This window comes from Canis lupus, chromosome 24, assembly GCF_003254725.2.
Source record: "Canis lupus dingo isolate Sandy chromosome 24, ASM325472v2, whole genome shotgun sequence".
Lineage (NCBI taxonomy): Eukaryota > Metazoa > Chordata > Mammalia > Carnivora > Canidae > Canis > Canis lupus.
Window position 1 is genome coordinate 24,950,994 of NC_064266.1, and position 15,164 is coordinate 24,966,157.

Here is a 15,164-nt window from a genome sequence, read left to right on the forward strand (position 1 = left end):
AATATTTCCTACATACAAAAATGTGTTTTCTCCATAAAATTTTATCCTGTGAAATAAAGCCAAATTTTCCTTCCTGTTATACAGATGGAGAAACTGAGACTTGATGTTAATTGACTTAGTCAATGGCACCCAACTAGAAGACAGCAAGTGCCTGAGAACACAGTGGGCAGGAGCCGAGAGGCAGTGTCCCCTTTAGATGGGGACGGTTTGCCAATTTGATCAGTTGAATTGTTTTCATGACTTTCATTACCTTTCTAGCCCTTGTAGGCATTTGACTTTATGACCCATGATGCGTTTCTAACTCCTGGCTCACACTGCTGGAATTTGATTAAAATAATCTTTGGATTTGAAGCTCTGAAGCATGCTCATAGGATTCCCCTTGGCCCTGGCTTCTCCGATCTCACAGGCTTCCTCTTCTCCCAACTGGATGAGACAGACCCATAGCTTGTTCCCTGGTTTGGCCAGGTTCCTGGTTTTGATAGCTCCTTATTCTGAGTCCTTGAAGCAGAGATTCCAGCAGGACCTTCATGCTGCAGGGCTCAGCATAGATATGGTTGGGCATCCTGAAGCGGACCAGGGAGGCCTGCTGAAGGGAATTCATGCTCTGCCCTCGGAGGTCACAAAGAGAGGGCCCCGGGCTGTGTTGAGGGCCCAGAGCTAGACTGCCTGGGCTCCCATCCACCTTCCCTCATCTGGTTCCACCACAGCCCACTGACCCTGGTCACAAACCCTCCTGTGCTTCGGCTTCCTGCTGTGAAAAAGGAAATCTTTATAGAACGTCAAAGAAAAAGTGTGAGGCTCAAGTGAATTAGTGCCCATGAAGCTGCGATCAGTGCTAGGTTCGGGTAAGTGTCCGCCCTCGTCCCCACTGAGCCCAGGGAAGCACGTCACTGCGCGGGCCAGTGGTTCTCTTCGGACTCGCTCCCCTGGTAGTGCGATTCCTCCCGAGGAGCACGTTAGGTTATGGCGCGGAGGCGAGGAGCCGGGGGTCCGGAGGTTCTGGGGTTCTGCTGCTGTGGAGCCTGACGTGAGTCGTCCCCCGCCTCCCAGTCATCCTCCTCGGTCCGAGGGGGTCACAAAGGGCCGAGCCCGCCGCGGGGACTCCCAAACGCGCTCGTCGCCCGGGGAGCTCCACTCCCCCTTCTCCCACAGCTACGCGGGCGCGGCGGGGGAGCGGGGCAGAGCGACCGGGCGGGTCCACGGCTGCCACGGCGACGCCCGGAGGCTGCGGTGAGGGAGAGCGGCGCGCCCGCGGCCGGCCCCGGAACGAAGCCCCGCCCCCGCCCGAGGCTCCGCCCCGAACGAGGAGCCTCAGTCCCGCGATCCCCCGGCAGCGGCGGCGCTCGGGCGGATTCCAGGCAGTGCCCCTCCCCCGAGCTGCCTGTGACGGACCGACTGTGTCCGACTGACTGCAGACGCCATCACTACCTGATAATCCGTGTGTCTGGCTGTGTCTGACGGCGCCCGGATTTCATGGGTGCCTGAGGGCCCAGCAGGGTGTGATCTGTCGGCTTGACCACAGCTGACTGACTGCCCATACCTGGCTGCTGGCTTCGGGGCCTGACAGGGCGTGACTGACGGAGTCCATCTGACTGCGTCTGGCTGCCCAGACCCCGTCTGTGCTCGACAAGCTGTGTCTGACTGACCTGTCCCCCTGTGCAGCGGTTGGGCCGCATCTATCTGCCCGGGGGGCTCGGCGGGCGGGTTGTGGCTGCGCCTGGGCCTGGGCGCTGCCACCGGCCGGCTGGCTCAGGTCTGGCCTCGGGAGACTTGCTGACCGCCCTGACCCAGCGGGCCTCACCACAGCCTGGTGTCTGGTGGAGCCGGCCTGACTGGGCATCTGGAAGGTTGGATCCCCCCCCCGACGCCCGACGCCGACGTGTGGGCTGACCACGTCTGCGCGGCTGACTTGGCACGGCTGGCTGATCCTCCCCACCGGCTGAGTCTAACTGCGACCCAGGGACCTGCTTTCCGGGTGACTGCGTCAGCCTGACGGTCCTTGGTCCTCTCCTGGCCGCCCGTGTGCCTCGGCAGCTCGAGAGAGGCTGTGCCGGACCCCACCTGTCTGCCCGCTGTGAGGGCTGACCTCCCCGCATTCCACAGATGCGGCTGAACCACACTGGCCGCCTGCCACGCAACTGGCCAACCGGCCCCGCTGCCTTGGCGCCTGAAATTTTCTCCCTGACTTAAGGCCACCTTCACTCCAGCTGCCCAAGCAGTGGCTTCTTGGTGGTGGTAGTAGAGAGGGATGGCTTGTCCAGAGGCCTGAGGCCTAGACATTTCCAGCTACAAGTCTGGGCTTTGGGGCGTGGGGTCCAAAGCCAGGGCACCAACAGGGGAAGGAGCCCAGGACAGAGGCCTGTGGGGGAGCCAGACCGCAGAAGCAGGACTCAAGGCCAGGAGGGAGCAGCTAGAAGAAGCTGCAGGGTCCTCAAGGCCCCTGAGTTCAGGGATCAAGTTCTATAACAGTCACAGCACCTTGAGGAGTTGGGCTGGTATTTCAGTGCCTCAGGGCCACAATACATGATCCTGAAAACTTTGTCCACGTTTGTGAGATATCTTTGTCAGTGCCTTACTCTGCAGAAGGGGTCTCCCACAGACCTCAGACTGCCTCCTGACTTTAGGTCTTTCTCATAGTTTGTGTGTGGGGAGTGGACCCGCCACATCAACCACATGGAATGAAAAAAGAGGCTGTGTATCAGAATAAGGGAGATGGAAACACAGGGGATTAGATTAGAGAGAATCAATAATAATTGTTTTTGAAAAGTAAGCATGTCAATAGCATGGGTGTGCTATGACTTCTTGTTATTAATAATAATAAATAGGAGCATTTGGGTTAGCTTATTTTGATGAGCTCTAGCATTCTGAGATGCTGCCTTCCCGTAAATAACAAAGGCCTGGCTGCCTCATTGATTTCATTATAAGTAAAATGAGGAATGGAAGGAAATAAACAGCTGCATTCCCAAGTGCTTGATTTTAGTCAGCTTGGGCTGCTGTAGCAAAATACCATAGCCTGGAGGCTGGGGGGGATTAAAAAAAAAACAAACAAATATTTATTTCTCCAAGTTTTGGAGGTTGGAAAGTTCAAGATCAAGGTACAGGCTGACTTTGCTCCTGGTGAGGCCCTTTTCCTGGACTGCAGGCAGCTGTCTTTTTGCATTGTCCTCACATAGTAGAGAAAGAGAGAGCTCTGGTCTCTCCTTCTTTTAAGGACACTAATCCTATCATGAGGGGCCCCACCCTCATAACCTCCTCTAAAAGTAATTACCTCCCAAAGGATCCATCTCCAAATACCATCACCTTGGAGGGGGGACAGGGCTTCAACATATGAATCTTGGAAAGACACAAACATGCAGTATTTATTGAGTACTAGTGAGTACCAGGAATTGTGCTGGGCTCTCACCCTCCTCTCATGGAACTTAGATTTATGCCCTTCAACTCTGATCATATCAGGGCAAGGTGCTGAGTTCCAACTGCTTTCTTATTGGACAACCTGCATGGCTGAAGGTGGGAGAGCTAGTATAGTGTGATCACAGAGTGATCACCTAGGAACTTGTTAGAAATACAAATTCTTGCCCCCTCCCCCAGAGATGAACTGAATCAGAGACTCTCATGTTTTAACAAGCCCTGATGTGAATGTGTGCTAAAGTTTGAGAAGCACTAGTGGAATGATTGAGCGTGTGGGCTCTCGTGCTAGACTGACTATATTAGAATTTCAACTTTAGTACATAAGAGCTGTGTGATTTTGAACAAGTCAGTGAATCTTTCTGTGCCTCAATTCTTATTTGCAAGATTAATTTAATTGCTTTAAATTATTGTTGTGTTAAGTTATATGAAAAGCTTAGCATATAATTTCCATTCTAGGAATATATCCTGTGGACCTGTTCCAGCATAAGCTGAATGATGTATGTTCAGGATATTCATCGATGCATTGTTTAGGATAGAAAAGAAACACTCTAAATATATATCCACAGGGGGCTAATTTAATAAATCATGGTCTGCCATATAAAGAACAAGGCAGCTTTTTATATTTTCATATGAAAAGATCTCCTGAATTTCCAAGTTAAAAAATAAAACAAGGTGCAGAAGTGTGTCCAGTATGCTCCCATCTGTGTAAAAGAAAAAGACTTCATAGAATCTTTATCTATGTATAGGTTATCTCTGGAAGGATACATAGGAGACTGGCAGCAGTGGGGAAAGAAATGGATGGCTGAAAATAGGGAAAGGAGGGAAACTTATTTTTACCATACATATATCTTTTTATGACTTAAAATTTGCAATGTGTATATGCATTTCCTATTCACAAAAAAAATGAAGTTTTAAAAAAGTGGGGAGTACTCCGCAGAGTGCCTGGCAGCGGAGGTAGTGATGATGGCCATTCCACAGCTCTACGGGGGATGATTCATTGCAGAAATGCAGCCCAGAGTTATCTGGCATGTGGCCACAGCCTCTCCTCTCCTCCTTTCATTCAATCCTTGTCGCCCCATCAGAGAACTTTTGCATTTTGAGATGAAAAGCGGCTTTAGGATTCTCTGGTATAACCCTTTTATTCGAAAGATGAGGAAGCCAAGCCCCAGAGAGATTCCAAGCCAAGCCCCAGAGAGGATTGGGGGTCGATGTAGGGACTCTTTCAAAACGTCACAAGCCTACGCTTTCTGAAATTCTGCTTTCAGCAGATCACTGTTCTGCTCAGAAAATGTCATGACACCTCAACCTGGCTCTTCAGACTGGTCATGGTTTAACTTTCAACCAAACCTGCCAACTTTATTTTCCACCTTCTCCAATGTGAATCCTCTACCCTTGTCGGACAGGTCTCTTCATTGACCCCAAATGCTCCTGCTTTTCAGACACCACAACTTCTCAGTGCTGTGTTCTCTGCCTGAAATGTATTTCTCCTTCCTGTCCATTTGTGGATTCCACCTATGCACAGATTCTACCTATGCATAGAAGCAGAATGACACCTAAGTGGTACTTCCTCCAGGAAATCCTTTCTGATTACCCATGCTCACAGAGCTCTCTCCTCCTTAACTGATTAAAAATTTCCTTGTAAAACTTGCACTTCTTAAGAGGGGAATAGGATGCTCCTTGAGCAATGGGAAGTGGACCGGGTAGGCTAGAGCCAGTTCCCCATCCTGCCTCTCCAATTCTGGAGAAAATTGGGCAAATGACCTTGGCCTTCATTTTCTCAGGGAAGCCCTGGGTGAGGATGCCACTGAGTCCTCCTGAAGCCAGGATCCTGTCTGAGAGAATGAACTGCTGAGCCTGTTTCCACCCTGATGTTTACTTGGCCTGGAGGCCCAGCATGATGAAACCCAGCCCTGTTGCTCAGCACCTTGGGAGGCCTCCCTCCAGGGTCCCTCTGTGCTCAGACAGTGGCCCTTTGTGGAGCAGAGGAACAGGACTGAAAGTGGAGCCTCTGGAACACCCCACCCCCCACCAACCTCTAGCTACCCCCACTGGCAGCCATGGACCATCCTGTGCCTGGGTGGCCTGTTTGAAGTCCATGGCTGGCAGTTGGCAGAGTGAGGAAGGGCCTCTAGGTGGCAAGCTAAGCTGGGTGGGTGAGAAAGGGTCCTGTCTAAAAGAGCAACTCTTAGGAGGAAAGGGAAGAGGCTGCTTATAATGGAGCTCTCCAAGGAGGAGTGGGATCTCCCTACAGGCCAGATTGACACTTCACCATCCCGCCACCACCGAATATGCCCCTGGGATTTAGGGCTGGACCTTCTGAAGTGATCTGTCCCTTCTGACCCTAGTTCACTGGATCTTACACTCACTTCAGGTGGGAGCAGGGGAGGGAGGGGAGATTGAGAATCCTTAGATGTGATCCCAAACCTGGTTGGGAGGAGACCAGGGGGAGGGACTACAGGGTGGAAGAGAGTGTGGTACTAGTGAAAGGACACCCACTGTTCTGGAGGACAGGAGACCTGGGACTCCAGCGTCTGCTGAGCCACTGACTTGCTTGGTGAAATTAGCTAGTGTTTCCCTTTTCTGTGCCTCTGTTTCCCTAGCTGTGCCTCGCTTTCTTGGCTGCAAAATAAGGGAGGCAAAGTAGATGGATGTCAAGAGTTTTTGCAGTTCTTACTTTTCATCATTCTGTGATCACAGGGAGAAAAGGGAAGGGCTGGGGGTGGGTTGGAGGTGGGTAACTGACACGATGCTCCCTGTTGATTCACCAGCAGTCGCTAGGCAGCCTCTTCTCTGCCTCCAGGATCTCCTCTGCCCTCCGTTTCTCCCCCTCTCCCTTCCACCTGACTTTGAGAGCTTCTTATGATGAGATCTAGAAGCTGTTTGATTTAGATTTGTCTTATCCCATTTTTTGCCGCCCAGAGGAAGGGGCTGTGCATAGAGCAGGAAGGGGGTCAGGAAACAAAAGGGAGAGGAAAATTAAGAGGTAAGAGTGGAAGGGGGGAACATTAAAAGAGAGCTCAGCTCATTAAAAGAGAGCTCCTTTTCAGAAAAAGGAAAGGAGAGGGGGTGAAAGGGGGAGTGGAAGGGAGAGGAGCTAAAAGTGAGAGAAAGGAGGCCCATGAGATGGGGAAAGGGAAAGTACACATGGGAGAGAAAAACAGGAAGAGACTGTGGGAGAAGACCATAGCCTAGGCCAATACACACATGTGGGGACATCTCAGGCTATTCTAGGACAACATATAGGTCGGTCTGGCTGGAGTTAAGTGTGTATGTGGTGGGGGCACAACACTCGAACTGGATGGGGAAGATCTTGAATGCCAGGCTAATGACTTTGGTCTTTATATTTACTATTTTCTGTGGCCCAAATGCCCTATGATAAACTGGGTGAGGCCCAAGAACTGTTTTCATTCATCCATCCATTCAGTAAGGGACGATGTCTCATCCAACTCTATCTCCAGAGCATAGCACAATGTCTGCACAGAAGAGGTAGTCAGGAAATACCTGTTCAAATTGAACACTTGAAAAGAAGTGGAGCAGGGATCCCTGGGTGGCTCAGCCATTAGGCATTTGCTAAACGGCATTTTTGCATGGCCCAGGGCATGATCCTGGAGTCCCAGGATCGGGATCGAGTCCCTCATCAGGCTCCCTGCATGGAGCCTGCTTCTCCCTCTGCCTGTGTCTCTGCCTCTCTTTCTCTGTGTGTCTCTCATGAATAAAAAAATAAAATATTTAAAAAAGGAAAGAAAAGAAGTGGAGCACTTGGAGAAAGCGAGGCTGAGGCAATCTTGCAGAGAATGTAAGAATAACCAGAATACAAGCTCGAAAGTGCGAAGCGGCCTAGGAGAGTCCAGATAAGAGTTTTGACAGATCAGAGCAGAGCAAGACAGGTTCCCCTGCTACCTACAGCAGGAGAGTCCCAGAGAAGATTGTAAGGGGGTCAGCTTCCGTAACATTCCCAACCGGGATTTCATCCATGTGGCCAGGAAGATAGATTCCATTGGAAGATACAGGGTTCTGTGAGGGAAGAGCAAAGAGTTCTCCAGTGCAAGTGGGGGAGGATTATTACCCGATGAAGAGAATTCAGAACTGGGCACAGCTTCCATAGCCCCCTGTCATGGGAAAAGGTTAGGCATGAATGGGGACCAGTGAGTAGGGTAGAGGTCTGCATAAGATTGGTAGGAGCTGGAAATAGAAATAGAGACAGGGGAATCCCTGGGTGGCTCAGCGCTTTGACACCTGCCTTCGGCCCAGGGCATGATCCTGGAGACCCGGGATCGAGTCCCATGTCAGGCTCCCTGCATGGAGCCTGCTTCTTCCTCTGCCTCTGTCTCTCTCCTCTGTGTCCTTCATGAATAAATAAATAAAATCTTAAAAAAAAAAAAAGAAAGAAATAGAGACAAATCACAAAGGGTCTCATATACCAAGCTGAGGAGTTTGGATTTCTCTCTTGAGCTGAAGCAGGCCCCTCATTGGAATGTGCTTTGGGAGAATTAGCCAATACAATGGACTGGAGGCCAGCCGACCAGCTACTAATGGGAAATAATTCCAGTACATTTTCTGATAAAACCCATGTGCAAGATCCTTCACACACAATGGTGTGCTTTATTTTACCTTGTCACTTGGTTTTGTTGTTGTTGTTGTTGTTCTGCCCATTCTAGGTCAGAGAGCTGCAAAGGCTAGAGGTCATACTTTTGCCAAAAGGGACTGTCCTTTCCTCCTCCAAGGGCCACAACCAGTTCATCTGGGAGATAGATGCTCCAGAGATTTATAAGGGCAGAAGATTGGTGGACAGTTTCTAGCCAGATTTCTGTAGTGTGGCGGGATCTGCAGCCCCTGTCTCTGGACCTGGTGTGAGAGAAGCAGCTTGGAGCAATCTTAACAAGTGACTTCAGGCTCCTGCTTTTGAGCTGGGGGTAGCCCAAGCCTGTAGCCCAGAGTCAGCTCTCTCCCTACCCAGATTTCTCTATAAAAGAGGATGCTATAGTCTAGCCTAGTGTAGAGCGTGTGTGTTTGGAGTCAGACATCCTAGGCCTTGGTTCTCAGCTGTGCTACCTCTTAGCTCTGGAACTATGAGTAAATTATGTAAGTTATCTGGATTCTTATTTCCTTGTATGTAAAATGAGGGTAATAATACCAACCGTACAGAGTCATGAGGGTTGTATATGCTACTGAAAAGCACTTGGCACAGTGCCACACAAACCATAGGCACTGGGCAAGTGTGAATTCCTATTCATTTTTTAGTAACAGAGCTAGGTACTATTGGAGCTGGAGGGGGTCTCAGTAATTGCTGGCCCAGTCGTCTCATTCTACAGTGGTGAGAGGACTCCTGCTATCCAATCTAGGTCTCTTCTGTTGCAGTATCTACTGATTCTGTCTTCATTAGAAGCAAAGAATTGACATCTCTCCTCTGCTCTTAGCCACATAAATCCTTTATGAGCTCTATACCTGCCCATAAAACAATATTTTGACTCCTCCATTTTTCCCCAAGAACATTTGCCCATCATCTGCTCTTTGCTCTGCCAAAGGTATAATCAATTAATGTACCATAGTCAAAGTGTTAGGAATATGTGGAAGGATTGCATTAGCAACATGGTAGGCAAATTCTAAACAAATCCTGTGATCCTGGAATATCTGAAGGAAATTGATTGTAATTATTCCTGGATAAGCTAAAAAAATAAATACAGTTATCCATATATGTTTTTTACTCTGATTTATTTATTTATTTATTTATTTATTTACTTACTTACTTACTTACTTACTTATAGGAATTCAGACTGTTATTTTTATTGTGGTAAAACATACAGAACCTAAAATTTACTCTTTTAACCATTTTAAGGGTACAGTCCAGTGGCATTTAAGTACATTCAAATGTTGTATAACTATCACCTCTCTTCCATAACTTTTTCGTTAACCCAAACAAATTTTTTAACGACTTCCCTCTCAGTTCCTGATAACCTCTGGTCCACTGTTAATTTGTTTATTCTAGGTGGAATCATACACTATTTATCCTGTTGTGTGTGTCTGTCTTCAAGGTTTATCCATGTTGTAGCAGATATCTGAATTTCATTCCTTTTAATAGCTGAATAGTATTCCCTTCTAGGGATTTACTGTATGTTATTCTATTCATCTATTGATGGACACTTCCACCTCTTGCTATTGTGAGAACATTAGCCTACAAGTAACTATCAGTATTTTTTTCCAATCTATAATGAATGAAACTGTGGTAGGCTGAATAATGCCTGCCCCTCTAAACTGAAATCATTCTGAGATTTGCATTGGCCTCTTAGCTGGGATCCCAGCCTGTCCCTCTCCATGACCACTGCCATGGCCTTCTAAGATAGGCCTCATCTCCCTGGGGAACATCTGTAGCACACTCCTACTGGTCTTCTATTTCTACCAGTCCATCCTCATTACCAGCCATCCTTTATTAAAAGGAGAGTGGAGGTCTTCCTTTATTAGATACTAAATGTAAAAATTATTACAAATAATTCCTTTATTAAATACTAAATGTAAAAATTGTTACAAAATAATTGTAACAGTGGTCTTCCTTTATAAGTACTAAATGTAAAAACTATTACAAAATAATTTAGGTACCCCAAAAAGCATAATGCATATCATTTCAGAGCCATGAGGGTGACTATAATAAAAAAGAGAGGCAATAACAAGTGCTGACGAGGATGTGGAGAAATTGAACCCTCAAATATCGGGACACCTGGGTAGCTCAGTGGTTGAGTGTCTGCCTTTGGCTCAGGGAGTGATCCTGGAGTTCCAGGATCGAGTCCCACATCGGGCTCCTGTGAGGAGTCTGCTTCTCCCTTTGCCTATGTCTCTGCCTTCTCTCTATGTCTCTCATGAATAAATAAATAAAATCTTTAAAAAAAAAGGCAGACATCTGTTAAAAAAAACAAACAATCTCAAATATCGCTGGTGAGGTTGTACAATAGTGAAACTGCTTTGAAAGTTCTTCAAAAAGTTAAATGTAGTTATCACATGACCCAGCAGTTCCACTCCTAGCTATATACCCAAGAGAAATGAAAACGTAAGTTTACACAAAAGTTTGCACATAAAAGTTCATGGTATCATTATTCGTGATAGCCAAGTGGAAACAACCAACCAAATGAATATCAACTGAAAAATCAATAACCAAAAATGTGGGATATATATACAATGGAGTATAATTCAGCTGTAAAAGGAATGACATACTGAGTCATGCTACAACATGGATAAATCTTGAAAACATTATGCTAAGTGAAAGAAGCCAGCCACAAAAGACCACATGCTGAATGATCCATTTATATGAATGCATAAAGGGAGAAAGTGGATTAGTGGTTGTCAGGCTGGTAGGAGGGGGGAATGGGGAGTGACTGTTAATGGATATGAGGTTTCTTTTGGAGTGATGAAAACGTTCTGGAATTACAGTAGTGATGGTTGCACAATCTTGTGAATAAACAAAAAAACCCACTAAATTACACACTTAGAAATGATGAATTTTATGGTATGTTAATTATATCTTGAGAAAAATTATAGTGCATCATAGTGCACACTCATGTACATACTACCCAGCTTAAGAAATAAACTATTAGAGATAAAATTGTAGCTTCCTATGTACCCCTCCTTGATTCCATTCCTCTCCCTCTCTATCCAGAGGTATCTACTATCCTGAAGTTTATCCTGGTGTTTATCATGGCTATAAATGTCTGTATAACTTTTACTAGATGTATGAGGATTCCCAAACACAAGATACTATTGCTTTGTATAGTTTAAAGCTTTATAGAAATTTTGTAAGTTGTATCCTCTGTGATATACTTTTTTCTACCAACATTATATTTTTGAGAATGACCCAAAATAATTTTATGTTCCAATTTGACGGGGCCACAGAGCGCCCAGATATTTGGATAGATGTTATTCTAGGTATGTCTGCCAGAGTGTTTCTAGATGAGATTAACATTTGAATTAGTAGACTGAGTAAAGCAGATTGCCCTCCCCAGCGATATCCAGTCCATTGAAGGCTTGAATGGAACAAAAAGGCAGAGTAAGGGAGAATTTGCTCTCTCTGCCTGGATGTTTTCCAGCTGGGACATTGTTCTTCTCCTGCCTTTGGACTCAGACTCAGACCAGAATTTATACCATTGGCTCTCCTGGGTTTCTAGCTTGCCACCTGCAGATCTTGGGAATTGTCAGTCTCCAGGACCACATGAGCCAATTTTTTATTCTCAATCGATCAGTCGATCAATATCCTATTGGTTCTGCCTCTGTGGAGAACACAGACTAATACAATTTGTGATTTTTGTGTCTTGTTTAAGAAATCCTTCCCTACCCTGAGGTCCTGAGAATGATCTTTAGTTGTTTCTAAAGATTTTAAAGTTTTGCTTTTCAACTTTAGGTCTTTAATCCAACTGAAGGTTATTTTTGTGTATGCCATGAGGTAGGAATCCAATTTTAATTTTTCCAAATGAATAATCAATTATTCAGTATAATTTTATTTATTTTTTATTTATTTTTTATTTTTTCAGTATCATTTTAAAAGTAATCCAAAAGTATTCGTTTCACCAAAAAAAAAAAAAAAAAAAAAAAAGTATTCGTTTCCTAGGGCTGTCATAACAAATTACCACAAACTGGTGGCTTAAAACAGGAGAAATTTCTTCTCTCACAGTTCAAGAGGCTAGAATCTAAAATCAAAATGTCAGCGGGGTTGGTTCCTGCTGGAGGTTCTAGGGGAGGTAACACCCCATGCTTTTCTCCTAGCTTCTGCTGGTCACCTGCCATCCTTGGAGGTTCTTTGGCTTCTAGACATATTGCTCTAGTCCCTACCTCCACCTGCAGATTGCCACCTTCTCTGGGTGTCTGTATACTTTTTCTTCTTATTAAGACACCAGTCATTGGATTTGGGGCCCATTCTAAATCCAGAATGAATTAATCTTGAGGTCCCTAACTAATCACATCTGCAAAAACCCTATATCCAAAAAAGGTCATATTCTGAGGTTCTGGGTGGGCATGAATTCTGTGTGTGTGTGTGTGTGTGTGTGTGTGTGTGTGTGTGTGTGTGGTGGGGGAAGACAATTTTCAACCCATCACAACATCCTTTGCTATTTTTTGTAAATGTCATTTCTGTCCTGTATCAATTTTTTCTATATGTGTGGGCAGAGTGATCATTTTGTAATGTCATTCTAAGTCCTTGATGAAATGATTATACATTTTTCATGAGGCAATCTTATTTAATCCTCAAAACTGTCCATGAGGTAGGTACTGCTAAAATCACCCACACCATAGGGAACATACTAGACAGCATTTGCCACATGATGCCGTAGTAACGAAAAGTCCCCCAAATCTCACTATCTTACATCTACAAAGTTTCCTCTCTCACATTAAACATCAGTAGCTGTAGTGTGGCTGTGAGGTGGTTGGAGCTCTGCTCTGTGTGTTTTTTTCACTTTAGGATTTGGGCAGAGGGTGCAGACGCTGCCCAGGACATGCCATTCCAATGGCAGAGATAAAACAGTATGCTTTTAAACTGCAACATGCAGTGGCTCTTCAAGTTTCTGCTTAGAACTGGCGTATAATCTCATCTGCCCACATTTCATTGTCCAAAGTAGGTCCTGTGGTCAAGCCTCATGTGGGAGTGTACTCTTTCCTCAGAGGGAGTACTCAAGTCACATGGCCACTGGCTAGAATGTATAATCTTTCTGGAAGGAGGAAAGCAAACAATGGGAACAATGATATCTCTACCAAAGGTATCAAGTAACTTGTCCAAGGTCAAAGAGCTGAGAAGGGGCAGAGGTAGGATTCAAACTCAGACCCTCTTTCTCCAAAGCCATAGTGTACTCCGTAGCTTCCTGTTGCCTGCTTGATGGAGTCCAAATGTATTTAAGCTTTAGGGCTTCTGCATGTGCATTCCTGTTGCCTGGAGTGCCCCTCTGTCACTTCTGCATGTTCACCTCACTCTTTAAGGCTCCACTCTAATCTCAACCTCTTTGTGAGTTTCTCTCCTCGGAGTGAATCACCATGTGCCCCCCATTACTCTTTGTAAGCATAGATTACTTTGTACTCACACTCTTATCCCCTCTGAAGGGTGGGGATGCACTTGTATTTTCATGTGTCCCTTTGCCACCCCTCTCCCCCTCAGGCCTTACACAGTGTTTCCTAAATGTTTGCAGCATTTGGGGATGAGACAAGATGGGGGCACAGGCTAGAAATGGGCGGTGCTCCTGGGGATGAGAGCACTTGGCCTACTTTTCCACCTCTCTGCACTAAGCTTAGCACCTGGTGCTCCGGTGACTGGCAGTTCAGCTCTGCGTGACTCACCCTGTAAGCCTTCACCCCGTCACCTCGGGGCCCTGGGTTGGGGTGTGTGTGCTGGTGGGATGGGGTGGGGAGGAGGTGGGAATTAACTTTTGCCTTTCAGAAATCTTTCCCTTTCCCTGCCCTGGGAAAAGGACAAGTAAAAGTCCTTCTCTTCAGTGAGCTGGGCAAGTCCCTACCCATGAGACCTAGGAGAGCTGGGAGGCCTTGGAAGGTACAGAAGAAGGAGGAAAGCACTGTTGGGTCAGAGGAGAGGAACGAGGAACCGGAAAGAATGCTGAACTGCACATTGAAAGACTTTACTAACTTGTCAGAGTGATTTAACTTAACCTCTCTGAACTTCAGTTGCCCCTGCTATAAATTTGGAGGACGTGCTGACCTTGGCTTCCTCCCTAAATTGTTGCAAGATAACATAGTAAAATGCTGGAGGCCTTTACGATTGCAGCCTTGAATGCATACAGACTTGTATTAGAATCCCCCCTCATAAGCTGTGCAACTGTGGGAAAATTGTGTATCTCCACGAGCCTTGGTATTCCTGTCTATAAAATGGGCACAATAATTATAGCTTCCTCCCAGGGTGAGAAACTTATGTAATGTGCTTGGCATATAGTGCCCAGTAATATTAGTTGTTTTCATATGAGATGATAATACTTGTTATGTAAGGAAAAGACCACACCAGGTGTCATTTGTGAACATTAAAAGGTGGGAGACAGAGTCTGATTTTTCCTAGAACTGATTGCTTCCTTTAGCCAAGTACAGAGTGTGGCTCAAAGGAATGAGGAAACAATTCATGAGGTGACAACACACGGAACACTGTTTGTCTTCACAGAACTTGGGGGAGGGGTAGAGTAGTCAGCTGGCCCTCCCCAAAGATCAGAGGCTCTGCCCCCTACTCCCCCACCTACAGATGCAGTCCATTGACTTCTTGTCCTCTGCTACTAATCTCTTCACCCTGTCCTGGGGAGGCTGCCTTTATAATAATAATAATAGTAATGAGACCAATGATATTGTTACTTCGAACCTTGTAAAGGCTAATACATTATCTTAGTTATCCTTCATAATCTTGCTCCCCTCAAAAGAATCCAGAGTTAGAAGGAACTTGGGGATTATTCTGCACTTCAGAGATGGGAAAATTAAAATCCGTAGAAGGGGAGGGATTTACCCCCAGAGTGCACGATATGTTGAAAGCAGAGGCAGGATTAGAGCCTGTGGCGCCTGACTCCCAGTACTGTGTCAGCACTTCTTTCATGACACACCTGTCTTTAGTTTTTCATTCTCACTGTCCCCTTATCTACTTTATCTCCTGGACCACTGCAATGGTTCCTAAATGGTCCTCCTGGCCTCTGCTTCCTTCTGAACATACAGGATTTGCTCTGAACATATAGGATTGAAGTTGTCTGGAAGCACAACGTTGGTCTTGTCTTTTCCCTCCTAACAGAACTTGTCCATTTTTCAAC

At 46.1% G+C, this 15,164-nt stretch overlaps 1 protein-coding gene across 1 annotated transcript in view; it reads left to right on the plus strand.

Annotated features, from left to right (window-relative positions):
• Positions 1 to 685: 685 nt before the first annotated feature.
• Positions 686 to 15,164, plus strand: part of EPB41L1 (erythrocyte membrane protein band 4.1 like 1) — a 143,547-nt gene continuing 129,068 nt past the window's right edge. Inside the window, exon 1 of the mRNA XM_025469924.3 lies at positions 686 to 845. Coding sequence (XP_025325709.1) covers positions 818 to 845 — 28 coding nt within the window. The 5' untranslated portion in view covers positions 686 to 817. The remainder of the gene's footprint in view (positions 846 to 15,164) is intronic.